The sequence below is a fragment of the Equus caballus genome, chromosome 2, assembly GCF_041296265.1.
Source record: "Equus caballus isolate H_3958 breed thoroughbred chromosome 2, TB-T2T, whole genome shotgun sequence".
NCBI classification, from domain to species: Eukaryota; Metazoa; Chordata; class Mammalia; order Perissodactyla; family Equidae; genus Equus; species Equus caballus.
Window position 1 is genome coordinate 6,847,850 of NC_091685.1, and position 19,429 is coordinate 6,867,278.

At 35.1% G+C, this 19,429-nt stretch overlaps 1 protein-coding gene across 14 annotated transcripts in view; it reads left to right on the top strand.

Annotated features, from left to right (window-relative positions):
- The window catches only part of TUT4 (terminal uridylyl transferase 4), a 127,628-nt gene that overhangs the window by 77,553 nt on the left and 30,646 nt on the right, over positions 1–19,429 (top strand). For all 14 annotated transcript variants that reach the window (XR_002806610.2, XM_070259964.1, XM_070259960.1 and 11 more), the window contains exons 14-24: positions 991–1,141; positions 3,625–3,711; positions 6,064–6,167; positions 8,823–8,880; positions 8,968–9,071; positions 9,371–9,460; positions 11,246–11,359; positions 15,782–15,859; positions 16,000–16,177; positions 16,450–16,497; positions 16,582–16,664. Coding sequence is in view for 13 of the 14 variants with exons in the window: in XM_070259964.1 (XP_070116065.1) it covers positions 991–1,141; positions 3,625–3,711; positions 6,064–6,167; positions 8,823–8,880; positions 8,968–9,071; positions 9,371–9,460; positions 11,246–11,359; positions 15,782–15,859; positions 16,000–16,177; positions 16,450–16,497; positions 16,582–16,664 (1,095 nt within the window). In the remaining variant the exon portion in view is untranslated. The remainder of the gene's footprint in view (positions 1–990; positions 1,142–3,624; positions 3,712–6,063; positions 6,168–8,822; positions 8,881–8,967; positions 9,072–9,370; positions 9,461–11,245; positions 11,360–15,781; positions 15,860–15,999; positions 16,178–16,449; positions 16,498–16,581; positions 16,665–19,429) is intronic.

Here is a 19,429-nt window from a genome sequence, read left to right on the forward strand (position 1 = left end):
ATACTTCATACTTTTGATTTCCTTAGGGTAATTCTTACTCCAATTTTAATTATTTTAGTTATCTGTAATAAATTTCTAGAGTTGGCCTGATAAATATGCCTTTTTTTTTTTTTTTAAAGCTTTGAAAAGCTGATAGAAATTCCTATGGTAATGTTAATTAGCCCACAGCACAGTGTTCCCACAAACAGGTCTCTTCTGTTTATAATTTGCATCAGAGTTCATGGCTAGGTAAATTTCTAGGCTAACCCTGGACGAAGAAGCTAACTCTAGGATGTAGCATATTACAATAAAAATAAGAGTAGTGCTCTTCCTCAACCATATGTGTTTTTTCCAACTAATTGGGGTAAGTTTTTACTGTTTTAGCCTTGTAGTAGTAGTCTACTGGAATACATTTATATTGGTATAGGGTCTGAAGTTAAGTTTGTGGTTATTGCATAGGAGATGTTCCTTGTATGAAGCTAATTTATTTTTTAAGAGTTCAGCCCTGCAGTTTGGTTTCTTGAGTACTATGCTAATGTAATAAATTGAACCAACTAGCCAAGCAAGGGTTCCGTGATTGATTTGGAAGATAGTCAACATTTGGAGTGAAATGAAAAGTGCCACTTGAAATTTCTTTATAATCTACTTTGTTAAAGATCTTAGTAGATTAATATGTAATGCATGTATTTTGTTTTGGGAGTTGATCAAACTGTTTGAATTAACCCATACATTTTGGATCTCCTGGGATTTCTTGTATTTTACATCTTCAGGTAAATCTAATCATTGACAATATTTTAGTGGGGAAGAAAGTAGGTTAGCTCAAAATATGTCTTTTACACTTAACTTAGCTTTTCATTAACATTTTCTTCCTTTTTTTTTTTTTTTTTTAAACCTTCTGAAAGCACAGTTTATCAGAACTGTGTTACATAAAAGATTCTTTTTGGACCTATTTTCTAAGTGATGATGAAGTCCCTCAATAGTTTATTAGATTGTTTTTCTACCTTTGTGTAGCCGCCAACGATAGTATGCAGCATCTGCAAAAAGGATGGCCATTCAAAAAATGATTGCCCAGAGGATTTCAGGAAAATTGATCTAAAACCTCTACCACCAATGACAAACCGATTTCGGGAAATACTTGATTTAGTATGTAAAAGATGTTTTGGTAAGTCTTTCTTACTGGAACTGTTGAGACTAGATTACTTCTTAGATTTCGAATATTTATTTTCTTATTTAAAAACAGTTTGCTTACATTTTGTTTTTGTAGAGGTTTTTGAATAGTCTAGAGACCCAACCACAGATATTTACTTAATGTCTACTATGTGCAGGGCACTGTGGTAAATGCCAAGGGGAATACAGAGTTCATATGTGTTGCTTTTAAGGAGCTTAGATTCTGGATTTGTGCTCTCTGATATCGTAGCCACTAGCCACATGTGGCTATTTAAATTAAAATTAACTAAAATTAAATAAAAGTAAACACTAAGTTCCTCAGTTATACTGTCCACGTTTCAAGTACTGTGTCACTACCTGTGGCTTGGGGCTGCTGCATTGGGCAGCTAGACAGAGAACATTTCTATCCTTGCAGTGCTCTTGCATAGCGCTGCTCTAGGTGGATGTATAAAACATGTATGAAAATTGCCAAAATTGGAAGCAGAATACGTGACATGCTATAGCAGTGGTAAACAAAATGCAGTACAAACACAGTTAATTTTAACTGGGGTGAATCAGAGGAATTGGAATTAATGATGTGGTATTTGAGATGGACTTTGAACTGCATTTTCAGATATAGGAGATTACGCAGAAAAGCATAGAGTGTACAATTAGTTTGGGAGGATATTTACCTTAGATTTGGTAGAGTATAACAAAGGCAACAGAGAAGGATAGGGCTGTAAAGGTATTTTGGGGAAAACCTTACATACCTTTATTCAGCAAACATTTATGATGTACATGGGTTAAACTCTCACTCAGCACTTGCTGTTTCCCAGGTAAGAGAAGATTTCTGATGATGTAACAGGTAGTTGGTTCTTGTGTCCCTTTGATATACTGGTATCATTGTGTGTGTACGTTTTTTTGTTTGTTTTTTGGCACTTCCTTACTTTCTGGCACTACAAGATGCTCCCGTCTCATCATGTGTATTTCTCTCCCAGTCCTAGAATTAGACATTTCTCCAAAGAGCCCTGGTTCCTTTTATTAGAGAACAGTGTTAGAAACCAAGATCTGGATGCTAGGGTGCTTCTTATTACTGACTTTTGTTGCTTCTAGGCCCTGTTTGAGCAAGAAATTTTATATGTGTATACTAACCCATGTATATGTACATATCTATAAATATTTCTATATGTGACCATCCTCTCTATATTAAGCTAAATATGACTTCATCCTGATATCTCCAATTCTAATACATTATCACATGGCTCATTCTAGCCTCTTATCCCTGCTTATCTGTAAATTTCCCCCTCCAACAATGAGAAACCTGGCATCTACCATCTGCCAGTCATTTATTGAATTGTTCCACTTAAGTACACATGTATAGCATTCTAAAAACTGTTATTATCTTATACCCCTATGGGAAACAACTTTATCAATTAGAGTACAATGTTTATGTGCAGTTCCTTTTGTCCTTAGTCTTACAGATTTCACTCCTTTTCACAGTTATTTAGGTTAGCACATTTTTTCCTACTCCCTTGAGTGAAGTTGTCTTACATATTTATATTACAGTTAGATTCTTATGTTACAGCCTACATTCCATCCTGAGATTCCCCGACCTCCCAGATGATTTTTTAAAATTTGCATACTGTAAAGTTCAGTCTTTGTGCTGCGAAGTTCTGTGGGTTTTCATAAGTGCATTGTGTCATGTATTACCATTAGAATATCATACAGGATAGTTTTACCACTCTAAAAAAAAAAAGCCACTTGTATTTCAGCTGTTCAGCTTGCAACCACTGATGCAACATTTGTTTTTCAAAAGCTGAATATTATTTTAATTCATTACAGTAAGTTGCTACTTTGTTCCCTTTACTGTATCAACTCTTGGGGATGAATCTAGAGGAGGAGATAGAGAAAAATAAAATAAAAGACTGTTCTTAAGGAATTATGGCCTTATTTGGAAAAATAATATGAATATAAATGAAATAACTAGAAAAATAAAAAGACAGTGTAAGCTAAACTGGCAAGCAGTTTGGAGAAATAAGGAGTTAAGGAGAGATCATTGAAGGCACTGTGGTTGGGCAAAGCAGCTTATAGGGAAGATATGAATCTTGACCAGGCATTTGAGGGAACTGTTAGATTTGAATGAGTCATGTGCCTAGCATAACAGTATGAGTATACTCTTAAAAGGAGGGAAAAACAAGCATGTTTATGGGAGAGGTTGGAATGTCTGAAGAAAACTGTTAAGTAATTTGCAGAAGTAAATATATTTTATAGATGTTTCATAGGCAAAATGATCATGTGAAATGTACTTAAGTCTATAAAAGTTATTTTTCTGCTGTCCCTCTGACCCTTCTTCCCCCAGTAACGTTTATGATTTTAAAGTTAGAGAAGTCAACAAATAATGAAGAAATTTTAAGTAAAGTTTTTAGGGTAAAAAATTGAAGACATTTTCAGATTCCATTTTCCTTACTTTTCTTTTTCCTTTCTCTTTTTTTAACTTAGATGAGTTATCACCACCTTTCTCTGAACAACACAACAGGGAGCAAATTTTAATTGGCTTGGAAAAGTTTATTCAAAAAGAATATGATGGTATGTCATATGTTAAAAATTGATTGCTTTTGTTATTATAGTCACCTGGTCTGTTTCATTCTTATATTTGAAAAGTATTTATTGACTGTTAGTGTTAGGTACTATTGTGGGTGCTGAGGATACAGTGCTAATAAAAGAGGTGAAACCTGCTCTCATAAAGCTTATATTAAGAAGGGGAGACAGATAGTCAACTAACAAATAAGTATATAATGTAGTATCAGGAAGTAATAAATGCTATTAAAGTGTTGGAGTTAAAAGGATGGTGATGGAGTGTTATGATAAGTTCTCTCTGATAATGTGATGTTTGAGCAGAGCCATGAATAATATGAAGGAGCAAGTTATTTGAATATCCATGTAGAGAACGTTCTAGAGAGAAAGAGGAGCAAGTACAAATACCCCCAGACTGGATTATGTTTGACATAGTTGAAGGCCAGCCGGGAAGTCATTGTGGCTGGGGTGGAGTGTGTGAGGTAGATTGTAACAGAAAGATGAGGTCAGAAAGGTAGAGATTGGATCATTAGGATTGGTAGAAGGATTTTGAATTTTGAGTGACTGATGAGAAGCTTCTGGAGGGTTTTAATGCTGAAGTGACATAATATGAGAGAACAAGAGTATAGAGCCGTAAGAATAGAAACAAGCAGAATATTTAGGAGCCTGTTGCATAAGTTTAGGTGAGATATAATAGTGATTTGATAGAGTAAATGAAAAGTGGTCAGGTTTAGAATATGTTTTGAATGTAGAGCCAATAGGATGTGCTGATGCATTACATGTTAGATGTGAGAAAAGAAAGGAGTCAAGGATAGTTTCAACTTAGCAGGAGTGAGTTTTGGGTATGGGGGTGAAGAATCAAGAATTCTGCGGCCAAATATTTTATAAAAGTGTAAAGTGTTGTTTTATAATCAGAATGAATTTGTACTTTTAAAAGATCTGTTATGTGCTGTAAGATTCCATTTTTATTATATTTGCTAGTGTATAAAGTATTGACCAAATCTAAGTCCCTGTTATATTAAACTTATGCACATTTTTAATTGCTGATGAACACAGCTTCTTTTATGTCTCTCAGTTGTCATTGAATTTCAAGTAGGGCATCAGAACTGAATTGGAGGATTAAGTTTTGAAAATATAGAATTTATCATCTAAATGTGTAGCCTACAAGAATTAATAGGAAGGAAAGTCCAATCCTTTTAAGCCACCTTATGGCTTATTTGAAGTGGCACCTGTTATTAAATGATGTTAACTATGAAGGGATAACTCTATTATAATTTATATCAAATGGATTAATCACTCACTTTTGGAGGAGAATTAATTCTGTGTACTACGGTAATAACTACTTGAATTGTGCCCTGAAAAAACTAGTTTCTTTTTAAGAGGTAAATCTCTAAATATTGATCTTGACTTTTTTTTAAAAAAGATTGCCACCTGAGCTAACAACTGTTGCCAATCTTTTTTCCAGCTTTTTTCTCCCCAAATCCCCCCTAGTTGTATATTTTAGTTGTGGGTCCTTCTAGTTGTGGCATGTGGGACGCCACCTCACCGTGGCCTGATGAGCGGTGCCATGTCTGTGCCCAGGATCTGAACTAGTGAAATCCTGGGCTGCGGAAGCAGAACGCATGAACTTAACCACTCAGCCACGGGGCTGGCCCCTGATCTTAACTATTGGTAGTGATGTTGAGAATGAGTAAAAATACATGAATTTATGAGATAGTTAACTTGGTGATTGTTGGGAGGTGGAAGTTGAGGGAGAAGTCTTAGGAACCATGTCTGTATTTCTGACTTGTGCAAGTGAGTAGATAATACTATTTGCTGAGAATAGGGATTACAGGAATAATAGTAGGTTTGAGGTGAAGTTGATAGTTTAGGTTTTTTTTTTTTTTGAAAGATTTTATTTTTCCTTTTTCTCCCCAAAGCACCCTCGGTACATAGTTATGTATTTTTAATTGTGAGTCCCTCTAGTTGTGGCATGTGGGATGCTGCCTCAGCGTGGCCTGATGAGCAGTGCCATGTCCATGCCCAGGATTCAAACTGGCGAAACCCTGGGCTGCCGAAGTGGAGCACACAAATTTAACGACTCGGCCACAGAGCTGGCCCCCGATAGTTTAGTTTTAACTTGTTGAATTTATGATGTCGGTGGAAAAATGGAAAAAGCAGTTAAATACATGGATGTGGGAACTTGTGCGAAAGATCTTGGCTTTAGATGAGTGTTTTGAAATTTCTCAGTATATCTACCAATGGTAGGTAACTTAATCCATAGAAGTGGACAAGATTATGTTGTATTAGGCCATTAGTAGGTAATAGAAGACTCCTCTTTCCTGCTAATTATAAAACTTCTGAATTGTGTTTTCCTTTGCTTAGAAAAGGCAAGATTGTGCTTATTTGGTTCTTCTAAGAATGGATTTGGATTTCGTGATAGTGATCTGGATATTTGTATGACCCTGGAAGGCCATGAAAATGCAGAGGTAAGAGTTAGTGTTTGGAAAGGGATATGGAAGTTTGTTTTCTTCCAATAATGAATCTATTTTTAATTTTGTATGTAATAGTGATAATGTATGTTGTTCTTTATATAAATATATTAGCAATAGGAGTATTTGAAATGTGAAAATATTAGCATTACCGTTTTAGAAGACATTTGAATATTTAAGTAAGTAAATTTACAGTTTCAGTAATTGTATAGTGCAAAAACCATGTCACTGAGAGTTACAAATGCTTTGTAATGAATTTTTGGAAAAAGTTAATATACCATAGAGTGGAATTTTTTTTATTAGAACCAATGAGAAGCTGGCGCTTCAGTTCAGTAATGAACATTGATCTCACTTGCTGGGTCTTTTCATCTCTCTTCCATTAGATGATGTCTTTGTATCACTAAAGATAGGAAATAAAGATGAACATCTAATTTATAAATGGATTGTGTTCTTTAAATTAATTGTAATTTTTGGCCACTCAGAACACATTATATTTCTGTAGAATTAATATTATAAATGATGTCTTCTAGGATAGCTGTTAGAAACTCACTTGGGGTGGGGAGGGGAACTAACATTTATTGAGTCCCCAGTATACACTTTTACATACATTATCTCATTTCACTCTTACAACCACCTTTGAGGTAGATAATTTCCCCCATTTTACAGATGAGGAAACTGAGGCTTTGAGAGATAAACTGACTTGCCCAAGTTCACACAGCTAGTAAATGTTGGAGCCGGGATTCGTACCCAGGTCTGTCTGACTCCAGAGTTTATGCTCTTTCCGTTGTATCTCACTGCTTTTCTGTAATTTATTTAACCCATAATGTAGCTGAAATATAGTACTAATAGTACTGTAGGACCTAACCACTACTTTCTGAAATTGAAGGCTTTTTGAGTTCCACCGTGAGATGCCAGGAGCGGACCTTCCCCCAGAGCAGTCTAAGCAGTGAGAGTGGGTGCTTATGCTCTCCTTCTTTGTGTACCAGGCCCCAGCAGTGGGAACGAGATTGCCCAAGTTCCAGTAAAGAAAATGACTGAACAGGGAAGAAGTGTCCCAGACTTTCCTAGCAGCAACTAGAAAAGGAGAGAATCCCTGTAGTTGCTCAGTCTTTTACCAGCAGAGCTACAGGTTTTAAAATCAGGGACTGCTTGCAAGATTGGGGTGAGGCCAAGCTTCTGGCATCTGTAGTGGTGTCAGTATAGCCTGTGTTGTATTATAAAAGAATTCAGTAGGATAGTGTACCTATGTGTTTTTGAAATACTTTTTCCAAAAAGGTGGTTTTTAAATTGTTGGGACCGTAGTGAAGATGGCAGTGATGCCTGGTAGATCCTTATTTCTGGCCCCAAGAAATTTCTTGTAATGTTAATTTACATCTTCTTGTTCTATAAAGAAACTTAAAATTTGTAGATATTTTAGATCTCCTTAACTAACTTCTTCTTAGTGCCATCTACTTAGAAAGAGACTACCCCTCTCCATTTTGAAGAGCAAGAATTGAGGGAATAGGAAATAATTTTTACCCAGGGAGAAGGTTAGGGTTTTAGATATCCTCTGTGTAAAATTCAGTAATCAGACCTGTAATCTCTAAGAGTTTGTATATTATCTGTGCCATTCACGTTGGAAAGTTGAAACAGTGAAAAAAAATAATTTTCTTCCAGGTGAACCATAATTGAAACTTATAATTTAGCATAAATTGTATCCTTGCATAATAAAGAGAAAAATAACATCTTTTATTATGTGTTAAGTAGTAACTAGAGATTCCCTTGAAATCTATAGCTAAAAAGAGCATGTTGGGGACATGCAAAAGTGATTTTAGTAGTAAGTGTGGGGATTGATGTATATACCCTTCAGTTTAATCCAATTAATTTATAATACCATTATCTTTCCTATTCCTTGTATCATGGTGGTTGTTACCATATTAACTCTCCTGTCTCTAGTTTTTAAAAAAACAACACGTTTAAATTTACAGAGGTAAGAATTTCTTTGAAGAAGTAGGTGCTGGTAATGATAGGATTATTTTTCTTTTCCTCATCAACATAATAATAAATAGCTCACAGACTTAAAGTCCTTATTTTGTGCCAAGCCTGCTGTTGAATGTTTTACATACATGTCTCATGTAATCATTCCAACTACTCTATAGGGCAAGAGTTTATAGTTATCTTGATTTTATAGAATAGTGGTATTAGGCTCAAAGGGGTTAAGAATCTGGTCAATGTCACACAGCTAGTCAATACTTAGTTCAAGATTTTAATCCAGGATTGTGTAAATTCAGAGCCTTATGTTCTTAATCACTATACTGTTTTGGCTTCACCAAAACCATCTCTGGTTGTTTATTCATGTATTTGAAAACATTATTCCTCCTGTCTTTGCGCTTCTCAAACTTTAATATGAATGTGAATTACCTGGGTATCTTGTTAAAATGCAGATTCAGTAGACTGGGGTGGGGCCTGAGATTCTTCATTTCTATCAAGTTTCCAGAGGATGCTGATACTGCAGGTCTATGGACCACATACTTTGAGCAGCAAGGTTGTATAGAGCTTATGGTTGGAGAGTTTAAATGCTAGTATTAAATGCCTAGATTAAAGTAGAATTTACACAAGACCAAATTGGGTCAGACACACTTTAATTTATTATTTATTTCTTTTGTTTTTTAGAAATTAAATTGTAAGGAAATAATTGAAAGTTTGGCGAAAATTCTTAAGAGACATCCAGGTATGAATTTTAAATTCAGCTTTAAAACAACAAAATATTTTTTAGCTTCATGAAAATTATTTAATCTAGTGATTTTTTTTAAATCAGGTTTAAGAAATATTTTGCCTATAACTACTGCCAAAGTGCCTATAGTAAAATTTGAACACAGACGGAGTGGTTTAGAAGGCGATATCAGTTTATATAATACATTGGTAAGTTTCTCTTTCTGTATAGACCCAGGTATGTTTACCTGTCATTTTAAAAGTTCACAGATCATTGACTATATCTTTATGTTTGAAACTTTAAATGTGAGCTGTATAAGGAAAAAATATTTTATCAATCATCTTGATATTTCCTTCAGATTGAAGATTAGTTTTTGTTTGACTCATTTACAGGTATTTTAAGTTTTATATATATATATTCATTTTGAGTGTATTATATTTTTTTATCTGATTTGTAAATTTGATTTTAATAAATTTGAAATGTTTTCAAATATGTAATTATTTTTCAGGCTCAACATAACACAAGAATGCTAGCTACTTATGCAGCTATTGATCCTAGAGTGCAGTATTTGGGATATACTATGAAAGTGTTTGCTAAGGTATTTATGAAAAAGTTAATTATCTACTTTGTTCTAATACTCTTGATAGTTAAAGTGAAACATAGTGATGTCAGACTTGTTAAAAATATTTTTTCAGTTTTATTTACCTGAACTTTTAAAAAGAAACACTCAATGTTAAATGGCTTAAATTTATACCTATTAGAGTAGGATGAGTCTAAGTTTTTTCCTGTTTGTGCTTTGTTCCCATATGCAACACACTAGTAAATTTCTCAGTAGTAGAATTTCTGAATGCGGTAGTGATTTGCAACCTCAGGCGTGTTGGCATACTATCCTAGTTAAGAATCTCTGAGTTAGGAAATCTGGTATTTGGATTTAGTGGTAAATTTTTCTGGCCAAGGAAACAAAACAATACCAATAAAACCTTATGTTTCTCCTGTTGTAACACTTATAATACTGAATTCTGTTTCTCTTGAGGTGGAGACCTCTCTATCCCTAGTTTGGTGTAGTGCCTGCTTTACGGTAGCTTCTCAGTGAATATTTAATTTTGTGTTGGTGGAAGGGTTTTAGTAGGGGAGTGACTTGGTCACATTTTCATTTATTAAAGCCCATTCTTCCAACAGAGAGTCATATTTGTTTAGATATTCCTATACATGTCTTTGTAGACAGTAGACAGAGTCCATCTTAGAAAAGAAAAGTATCCAACCACATACTCCAAATCATATTCGATACAGCTAGTTTTCTAGATTCACCTCACAAAATAACTCCAACATGATGGTTCTATACTCCCATGTAGTTTTGGTCATGAAACCAAGTGGTCATGTCAGAGAAATCATTCCTCTCCCTTGATATAGTATTAGCTAAAGCCTTACTTAAGGGAAGCCTCTGAGGATTCTTTTTTTAATTAAAAAACTTTTTTGGAATAGCCAGCATATTCATGTGATTCAGAATTCAAAAGGGGTTTATGGTGAAAAATCTCCCCTTCTTACCTATCTCCTCGCCAACCAGTGCCTCTTGCTAGAGGCAACCAGTGTTAAGTTCCTCTGTATCCTTGGGGCTGGCCCCGTGGCCGAGTGGTTAAGTTCGCGGGCTTCGCTGCAGGCGGCCCAGTGTTTCATTGGTTCGAATCCTAGGCGCGGACATGGCGCTGCTCATCAAGCCACGCTGAGGCAGCATCCCACATGCCACAACTAGAAGGACCCACAACGAAGAATACACAACTATGTACTGGGGGGCTTTGGGGAGAAAAAGGAAAAAAAGAAAATCTTTAAAAAAAAAAAAAGTTCCTCTGTATCCTTCCAGATAGATACTATACTAGTATAAGCGAATACATAAATTTCCTACCTCCTTTTTATTACAGATATAAATACACTGAAAAGATTGTTTTTAATGGCTACATACTGTTCCATTGTGTGGATAGTCGTCAGTTTTTTAAACCTGTTCTTTACTGATGAGACCTAAGTGATTCTGATTTTTTGCTATTAAAACAGTGCTACAATGAAAACCCTTTTTATTTAGTCATTTCACATATTTTTTGGCAGATGTGCAAGATAAATTCTTAGAATAGAATTAGTAGGTTAAAAGGAAATGTGATTTTGTTATTTTGACATTGCCAAATTATTCCTCATAGAGTTTATGCTCATTTGTACTCTCATCTGTAATGTATGAATGCCTGTTTACCCACAACCTCTATGACAGTTTGTTATTGAACTTTCGGATATTTGCTGCTTTGATGAGTTAAAAAAATGATGTCCCAAAGTAGTCAATACTTCTGTGTGGATAAGATTCTGAAGTTTTATTTTTAATCATGATACTATGTTTGTTTAGCGATGTGACATTGGAGATGCTTCCAGGGGAAGTTTGTCTTCATATGCTTATATCCTTATGGTGCTGTACTTTCTGCAGCAGCGAAAACCACCAGTTATCCCAGTTCTACAAGAGGTAAGTGTTTAAGACAACTGTTTAGGAGTCTCTTGTGGCAATCGATCTAAACACAGTAGATCTTGCTCAGTTCATGAGATCGTGAAGGATTTTCCATCATGGACATCCTAAGTTTTATTCTTCCATTAATGGTATAATCAAACTGAACCTTTTTGAAAAGTCTGTTATGGGAGAATATAGACTACCAAAAGAATATTAACTGACAGAACTATTGAGTATCTTTTGCAACATTTTTATATAGTCTTAGAATGCTGCAGATGATTATGAAATTCTTGTAGCCATCCACGAGCTCATATAGTTTCTCAGATGCAAATACGTAAGTTTCTTCTCTTCAGTGTATTCTCCCTCCTCTTGCCTGGCAATGAAGTTTGATTTATTTCTGTGTGTATTTCAGTTAACTTTGTGAATTTGGTTGAGAGAAAACCCAAGGAAATTCTTCCTCATCTCTGTGAGGTCATGGTAGTTAAGCATGAGAATGTACATCAAATGAAACAGATTATACTCATATTCACTCAGATTTGGTGACTCATAGGGTCTCGTTTTGTGGCCAATTTATACTGTCTGAAATAAGTACGAAGGAGTTCTTAATCATCCATCTGTTCCTCCTCATTCCTGGCACAATGTGAATTTGCAAGCATTAGGGAGGATCCAGTTATCATTTCTTAGAAAGGTGGTTATTTTGAGATAGGAGAGAAGCATCAGAATTGTTTGGAAAATTACACATTCTGATTTCACATAAACTTTGATAGTCATGACAAAGAAGAAAATCACAAAATAGCAAGCCATGTGGTGGGTGTCATATGGCCTTAGTAAGTGTTAAAAAGTTCTAATGAATTCCATGTGGTTTTAGCAGTATTTCCTTCCCTCTTTTAAACAAACAGTGAAAGAGAAATAAAATTTTAAATATTCTTTCCTAACAGAAAATTTTGAGTTGCTGAATCTATGTTGAGTGATGTGTTTTTTAATAATGTTGTTTACTGTAGGATAGTTAAAATTTAGCATGAATTAATTAGGCCTGCCAAGGCCAAGATCATTCTCTGTATTAGTCTAATTGTTGTTAGGCTTTGAATTTGGGGATCTTATGCATAGTTACCCCAGTAATATCATAGCAGCCATTTGCCACTTTGACAGAATACTATGCTTAACCAAAATAGTTACCATGATTAACCAAAATGCAGTACAAATTTTGTTTTCCTGGTGGTTCGTGTTCTCATTATATTACCCATGGATGAGGAGCCATTGAGGCAGCATGATGTAATGGAAAGAGCAGGGCATGATTTTGGAGCCAGAGATAAGTAGTCTGAATACTAATTCTGTCATTGTGGCCTTCAGCAAGCTGCCTGACTTCCACTAGTCTGAGATTCATCCTCAGTAAAACTGTAATAATAGTAGTAGTAGTTCATTGTTGAATAAGGAACAGAGACATTGAATGCCTTTGAATATCGTAGGTGCTAAAGAGGTATTCATAAATGATGGTTGCTATTATTGTTATTTTTATTGTTGTTATCATTAGCAGCATTATTATTATTGGAAAAATGTAGGTAGGATTGCCATAGCCAACTTCAAGAACTCTCCCATTATCTGCTTAACAGACAGTGATTGATGAAATGAGAGACAGTCCATGGAATGTTTTCCATCATAATGAGCTCTGATTGTGGGGGGCTTTGTGATACATATGAACTGATGATGTGTGGATTTTTGCTTCTGGCGTTTTTTGCTTGTCATATGGGACCCCATTTTCCATTGCTCTGGCACCATTTATGTATTGGTCATTGGCATCGATCAACTTTTAAGGGTAAGGATATGTTTAATGAAGCTGATGATCTTTGACTCCATTTGTAATTGCATCTAGACTTTAAGTGGGTAATAAATAAGGCTCTGCTAAGAATGTTTTTCCTGTTCAACAATGAAAGTTCTTTAGGTCAAAAGGAGTTTTCCTGAGCAGAATGATTTTGCTGTGTTGCAGCAGATCATCATAAGTAAAAGTAAATTTTCACATAAAAATTAATACTAAAAGAAGGTTAAGGGATGCTATTCACACTTGATATTGTGAGCTTTTATGTTTTTAGCTGATATCAGCTTAAAAATTGCAATTGAATGGATCAACCTTGAGGACGTTATGCTGAGTGAAATAAACCTGTCATAAAAGGATAAATACTGTTTGATTCCACTTATATGAGATACCTAGGGTAGTCAAATTCAGAGACAGAAAGTAGAATGGGGTTGCCAGGGGCTGGGGGGAGAGAGGAAATGGGGAATTATTGTTTAATAGGTTCAGAGTTTCATTTTTGCAAGATGAAAAGAATTCTGTGGATGGATAGTGGTGATGCTAGCACAGTAGTGTGAATGTACTTAATGCCACGGAAGTGTTCACTTAGGAATAATTAAAATGGTAAATCTTATGTTATGTGTATCTTACCATAACTAACAAATTGCAATTTAAATATAGCATTAGACATTAGAATATTACAATAAAGTAAGAAAGTAAATATGGGAATGTACCTGGTCACTCCTTGTACAAATGTGATTGACTTGTTTGGTGAGATTTTAGAGGGAAGACTGCGTGCTTGAGTGGAGAATGATTGGTGTTGAGAGAAAGAGAAGAGAGAAGAGAAAAACAGAAAGAATATGCGTGTGTGTGTGTAAAGAGAGAGGGATAGCATTAGTCCTTCTAAGGGCTGAAACAGAGTGGAAAGTTAGGCACCGTGAAACATGAGAGTTCATAAAAACCGACAAAGCAGTGATTAGACACCCTTTAAGGCCCACAGGTCCACTTTACTGTGTTATCAGCCAACATAGTTGGGTTCAGATCATGGTTGTTACTCATGAGTAAGAATTCTTTTAAAAAGAATCAAGATCTAAAGAGGAAGTTTGTATTATTTCCATGTAATACTAATAATAACATCCTAATCTATGAGGGTAAATGTTATACTTTGGCTTCTTTAAAACCTTTATTTCTTTTTTGAGGGCAAGATCCCATGTCTTTTGTTTTAGATATTAATACCTATAATTGTCAGGCTCTCCCTTTTTTGTTTTATGAAATGTTGGTACTTTTGCTAGATGATTTTTGGTAACGGTATTTGTTTAAGTTATATGTAAATATAAAAAACAACTTATTAGCTTAAGTTCCTAGAAACTTGATCTTTATGTAAACACGCTTACAGAGTAAATATATTCATTCAACAAACGCATATTATGTTTTCTCTATATGGCAGGCTTTGATGTAGAGAATTTTGGCTCCAGAGATAAGTTATAGTCGTTACCCGCAAGGAACTTAAACCTGAGAGTGAAATTAGAGGGGTCAGACGTATAGTTAGTTTTGTAAATCACTGTCCCATCTAAAGTGGAAGAGGAGCTGGGGACCACCTTATCTAGTGGTTTTAAAGTATTTTCTGGTAAGCTCTAGAAGCTCATTACTGTATCCGTGAGGAGTGGGTTAAGGAAAAGACGATATTTTTTCTCTACTCAACCTTTTATCAGAGTGTCTCTGCTTTTATCAGTTTTACATATTGAGCTTCAAGAAAGGTTCTATTTTAGGAAAGGGTTCTATAGCTTAAAATAAAAATAAAATTTTAAAACAACTGACCTAATCTAATCTCTCATTTTTGTTGGGAAAACTGAGGATATAGGAGGATAATTTTCTTGTCCAGAATTGCTACTCGGCAGGACTAAGACTAGAAATGAGGTCTGCTGACTCTAAACCTGTTGCAAAGCATCTTTCTTAAAACTTCTATAGAAAATAAGTCTCAAAATTGCTTGTAGAGGTGAGTTGTGCCTATAGAGTCATCTTATGGGATACTTTTCTTCTGGTAAAGTAGCATTATTCTCTCCCCCGCTCCTTCCTTAGGACGGTGAATTGTTATTCATAACTAATAATGAAGATTTTAACAATCTTTATCAAGATGTTAGAGAAAGCTACCTAGTTTTCTATTTAAAAAAATCAGTGTCCCAGGGCTTTTCAGCCTCAGATGATGCAGATAACTGATTAAAGGTACTGGAGTTCTTCTCCTAAACACACAGTTCCATTAATTTCTTTTGGGTACACAATCAATAGGTATTATCTATTATGTAATAATCTCTACATCTGTGATCTTTTGATGAAAATGCTAGGGTTTTTTTTTTTTTAGTTTTACTTCATTAATCTCGGGCTGAATGTCTTTTGATAGGCCAAATAGGTAACATCAGATAACATCAAATGTGTCATTTGGAGAATCTGATGCTCTTAAAGTAATCCTTTCCCAGCTTTGATCTTTCAGATACATTTTATTCATTCATAACTTGGTATCACATTATATCATCCTAACGTGTTCCTTTTGGAAGAAGTATTTTAGTATGTCTTTTATAGGTAAATTCTAAAATGATATGAGACTTAAAAGGAGTGGATGACCTGAAATCTAATAATAAAATTAATTTTTTATGCAGATCTTTGATGGAAAACAGATTCCACAGAGAATGGTTGATGGATGGAATGCTTTTTTCTTTGATAAAACAGAAGAACTGGTAACTTTTTCATAGTCTTTATGTTATAGAATGCTCACTGATACATGTTAGAATTTGCGTAATTTAATTTTTCTTGTATTTGGGGTTCATGTTTTGGATGGGTATAGACATCTCTCTCTCTCTTTTTTTCTCATTTGTAGAAAAAACGTTTACCTTCACTTGGAAAGAATACAGAAACCTTAGGAGAGCTTTGGTTGGGACTGCTTCGCTTCTATACTGAAGAGTTTGATTTCAAGGAATATGTAATTAGCATTCGGCAGAAAAAGCTGTTGACAACTTTTGAGAAGCAGTGGACATCCAAATGCATTGCTATTGAAGGTAATCATTTAGCTGATAGTAATTCAGGAACAAAACAAAACAAAAAGCCAGAATTTCGTTTGGCCAAGGACATTGAGGGGAAAATTGAAACATGTTAGAATTTGGAAGATTATTCCTCTTGATTTTTGTTAGTTTCCATTCTTTAATCTATAATTTTAAAAGAATAATTTGCTGACTTACTCTCAATTACGTAGTATTAGACTCTTGTTAAGTGTATTTTATGTTACAATAAACATAATTCTTAATTAAAAAATAAAATGTTTCTTTTCTAGACCCTTTTGACTTGAATCATAACCTTGGTGCTGGAGTTTCTAGAAAAAGTAAGTTTTAAATATAGAAATCTGCTTTTAAAGGTCTTACATGTTAAGATCTGCATCTTAATTGTTTTCTTCTTTCTTCCATAGTGACCAATTTCATCATGAAGGCATTTATCAACGGAAGGAAACTTTTTGGTACCCCCTTTTATCCACTCATTGGCAGAGAAGCTGTAAGTTTATGTAATTTGAATTCTGAATCTTTTCTTAGAAAACTTTCTTTTTTACAGTACAAGAAGCCTAATTCTATTTTCAAGTTGGTGTTAGGAACAGGGAAAGAGATGGTTATAGCTCCCTGTATTTTTTCTTATTACACTTATTATACTTCATTATGAGATATCCATTTGCTAAATTTTGTTTCTCTCTTTAAATTATAGCTCCCCCATTAGACTGTAGCTCCATGAGGATAGAGTCCATGTCCATAAGGTTCATCGTTGTATCTCTAGTGCCTATCGTAGTGTCTGGCACATAGGATGTACCAAATATGCATTTGTTGAATCAATGAGGGTGGATAGCCAAGACTCAGAATCCTTAAATTTTGAAATTGAGTTCTACCCACTGACCCTCTTTCATCTCTGGAATTCTTGATGAAAATATAAACAGAGAGGACAATACCGAAGAAATACTTTATTGTTTGCTGAGGCTCTGCTCTAATTTTGGTGTAGCCCTAGCAAGCTGAATTAGCTGTCATGAAACTGAGAGCCTTTCTTTTGCTTGAACTAGGTGGCATAGTGTCCCCCATTACTCTTGGTCTCACTCTGGCTTTTGCTTGTTATCTAATGGGAGGAGGTCTCAGTTTAACTAAGAAAGAAACTTCCAAGAGAGGAAATCTCAAGAGAGAAACCATCTTTCTGCTATTGCATAATGAATATCCTTGATCTTGTTCAGTCCAGTTGTAGCACTCGTTCTTTGGGGTGTGGCATAAAAAAAGCCGAGAGAAATTTAGAGCTTTTTTCCCTTGGAGTACTGGTTCTCAGATATTTTTGATTGTCCTGGCCTCTTAGAGGGATGATAATAATTATAATGGAGACAAATAAAACAACAGTAAAATTTGAAACAACAGAAAAGTTGTGTAAGAAGAAAATAACGAACAAAAGGAAAATCCAACAATAATTTTACTAACGTATTAACTTTTTTCTAAATTAGTTAATTTTTTTGAGGAAGATTAGCCCTGAGCTAACATCTACTGCCAATCCTCCTCTCTTTGCTGAGGAAGGCTGGCCCTGAGCTAACATCCATGCCCATCTTAAAAAAAAAAAGAGAGAAGCATAGTCAGATCAAAACAAATGTGATGATTCACTGATAAAGCATTCTACCTGAAATTGTGGGAATTCCAACTATTAATGTGTATACGTGCACATGTTCAGTATGAATCTAGCAGTTTCATGCAGTCAGGCTTTTTAGTAGAATACTAGAGTATTAATAAATTGGAAATGTGCAATTTTAGTTTGGTTTTTAAGATTGGCACCTGAGCTAACATCTGTTGCCAATCTTTTTTTTCTTTTTTCTTCCCCCCAAAGCCCCCCAGTACATAGTTGTATATTCTAATTGTGAGTACCTCTCATTGTGCTATGTGGGACACCACCTCAGCATGGCCTGAAGAGTGGTGCCATGTCTGCTCCCAGGATCCGAACTGGTGATACTCTGGGGTGCCGAAGTGGAGTGCCTGAACTTAACCACTCAGCCATGGGGCTGGCCCCCAATTTTAGTTTATGAATACAAAATTTTAGTAATTCTTAATAACTCAGTATAAGTAGTCCTGATAGGATATCAAAGTCCTTGATCTTGAATATCATTTGGTATAAGAGCCAAACATTAGTTTGGGGCCTATGAGTCGGCTAACCATTTTTTGATCCACTTTATTCTGTTATAAAAGACCAATAAACAGTTTTCTGTAGCTTGCTTATACCAGTTTAACTATTCTCCTTATATGGACATTTAGATTGTTTTCATTACATCGGTGTTACACCTGATATTGTAGAAAATATCCTTGTTAAATAGTCTTTCATGCTTATACTTTCCACAGTAAAGATTATTCTTTCAATACATATTTATTGAATTCCTACTTTGCACGTATTTCTCTGCTGTGTACGGGCATACCTCAGAGATATTGCAGGTTCAGTTCCAGACAACTGCAATAAAGCAAATATTGCAATAAAGCGAGTCACATGAATTCTTTCATTTCCCAGGGCATGTAAAAGTTATATTTATACTGTACTGTAGTCTACTAAGTTTACAATAGAATATGTCTAAAGAAACAATGCAGATACCTTAATTAAAAAATACTTTATTGCTAAAATGTGCTAACCATCATCTAGCCTTCAGTGGAGTCTTGCCTCCATGTTGATGGCTGCTGACTGATCAGGGTTTGCTGAAGGCAGGACGGCTGCGGCAATTTCTTGAAATAAGACAGCAGTGAAGTCTGCCGCATCTATTGACTCTTCCTTTCACAAACGATTTCTCTATGGCATGCGATGCTGTTTGATAACATTTTACCCACAGTAGAACTTCTTTCAGATTCAGAGTCAGTCTTCTCAAACCCTGCTGCTCCTTTTATCAACTAAGTTCATGTAATATTCTAAATCCTTTGTTGTCATTTCAACAGTCTTCACCGCATCTTCACCAGGAGTAGATTCTATCTCAAAGCCACTTTGCTCATCCATAAGAAGCAACTCCTCATCCATTACAGTTTTATCGTGAGATTGCTGCAATTCAGTCACATCGGCAGGGTCCACTTCCAATTCTAGTTCTCTTGCTATTTCCACCACATTTGCAGTTGCTTCTTCCACTGAAGCCTTGAACCCCTCAAAGTCATCCATGAGGGTTGGAATCAACTTCTTCCAAACTCCTGTTAATGCTGATATTTTTGTCCTTTTCCCATGAATCATGCCATGTTCTTAATGGTATCTAGAATAGTGAATCCTTACCAAAAGGTTTT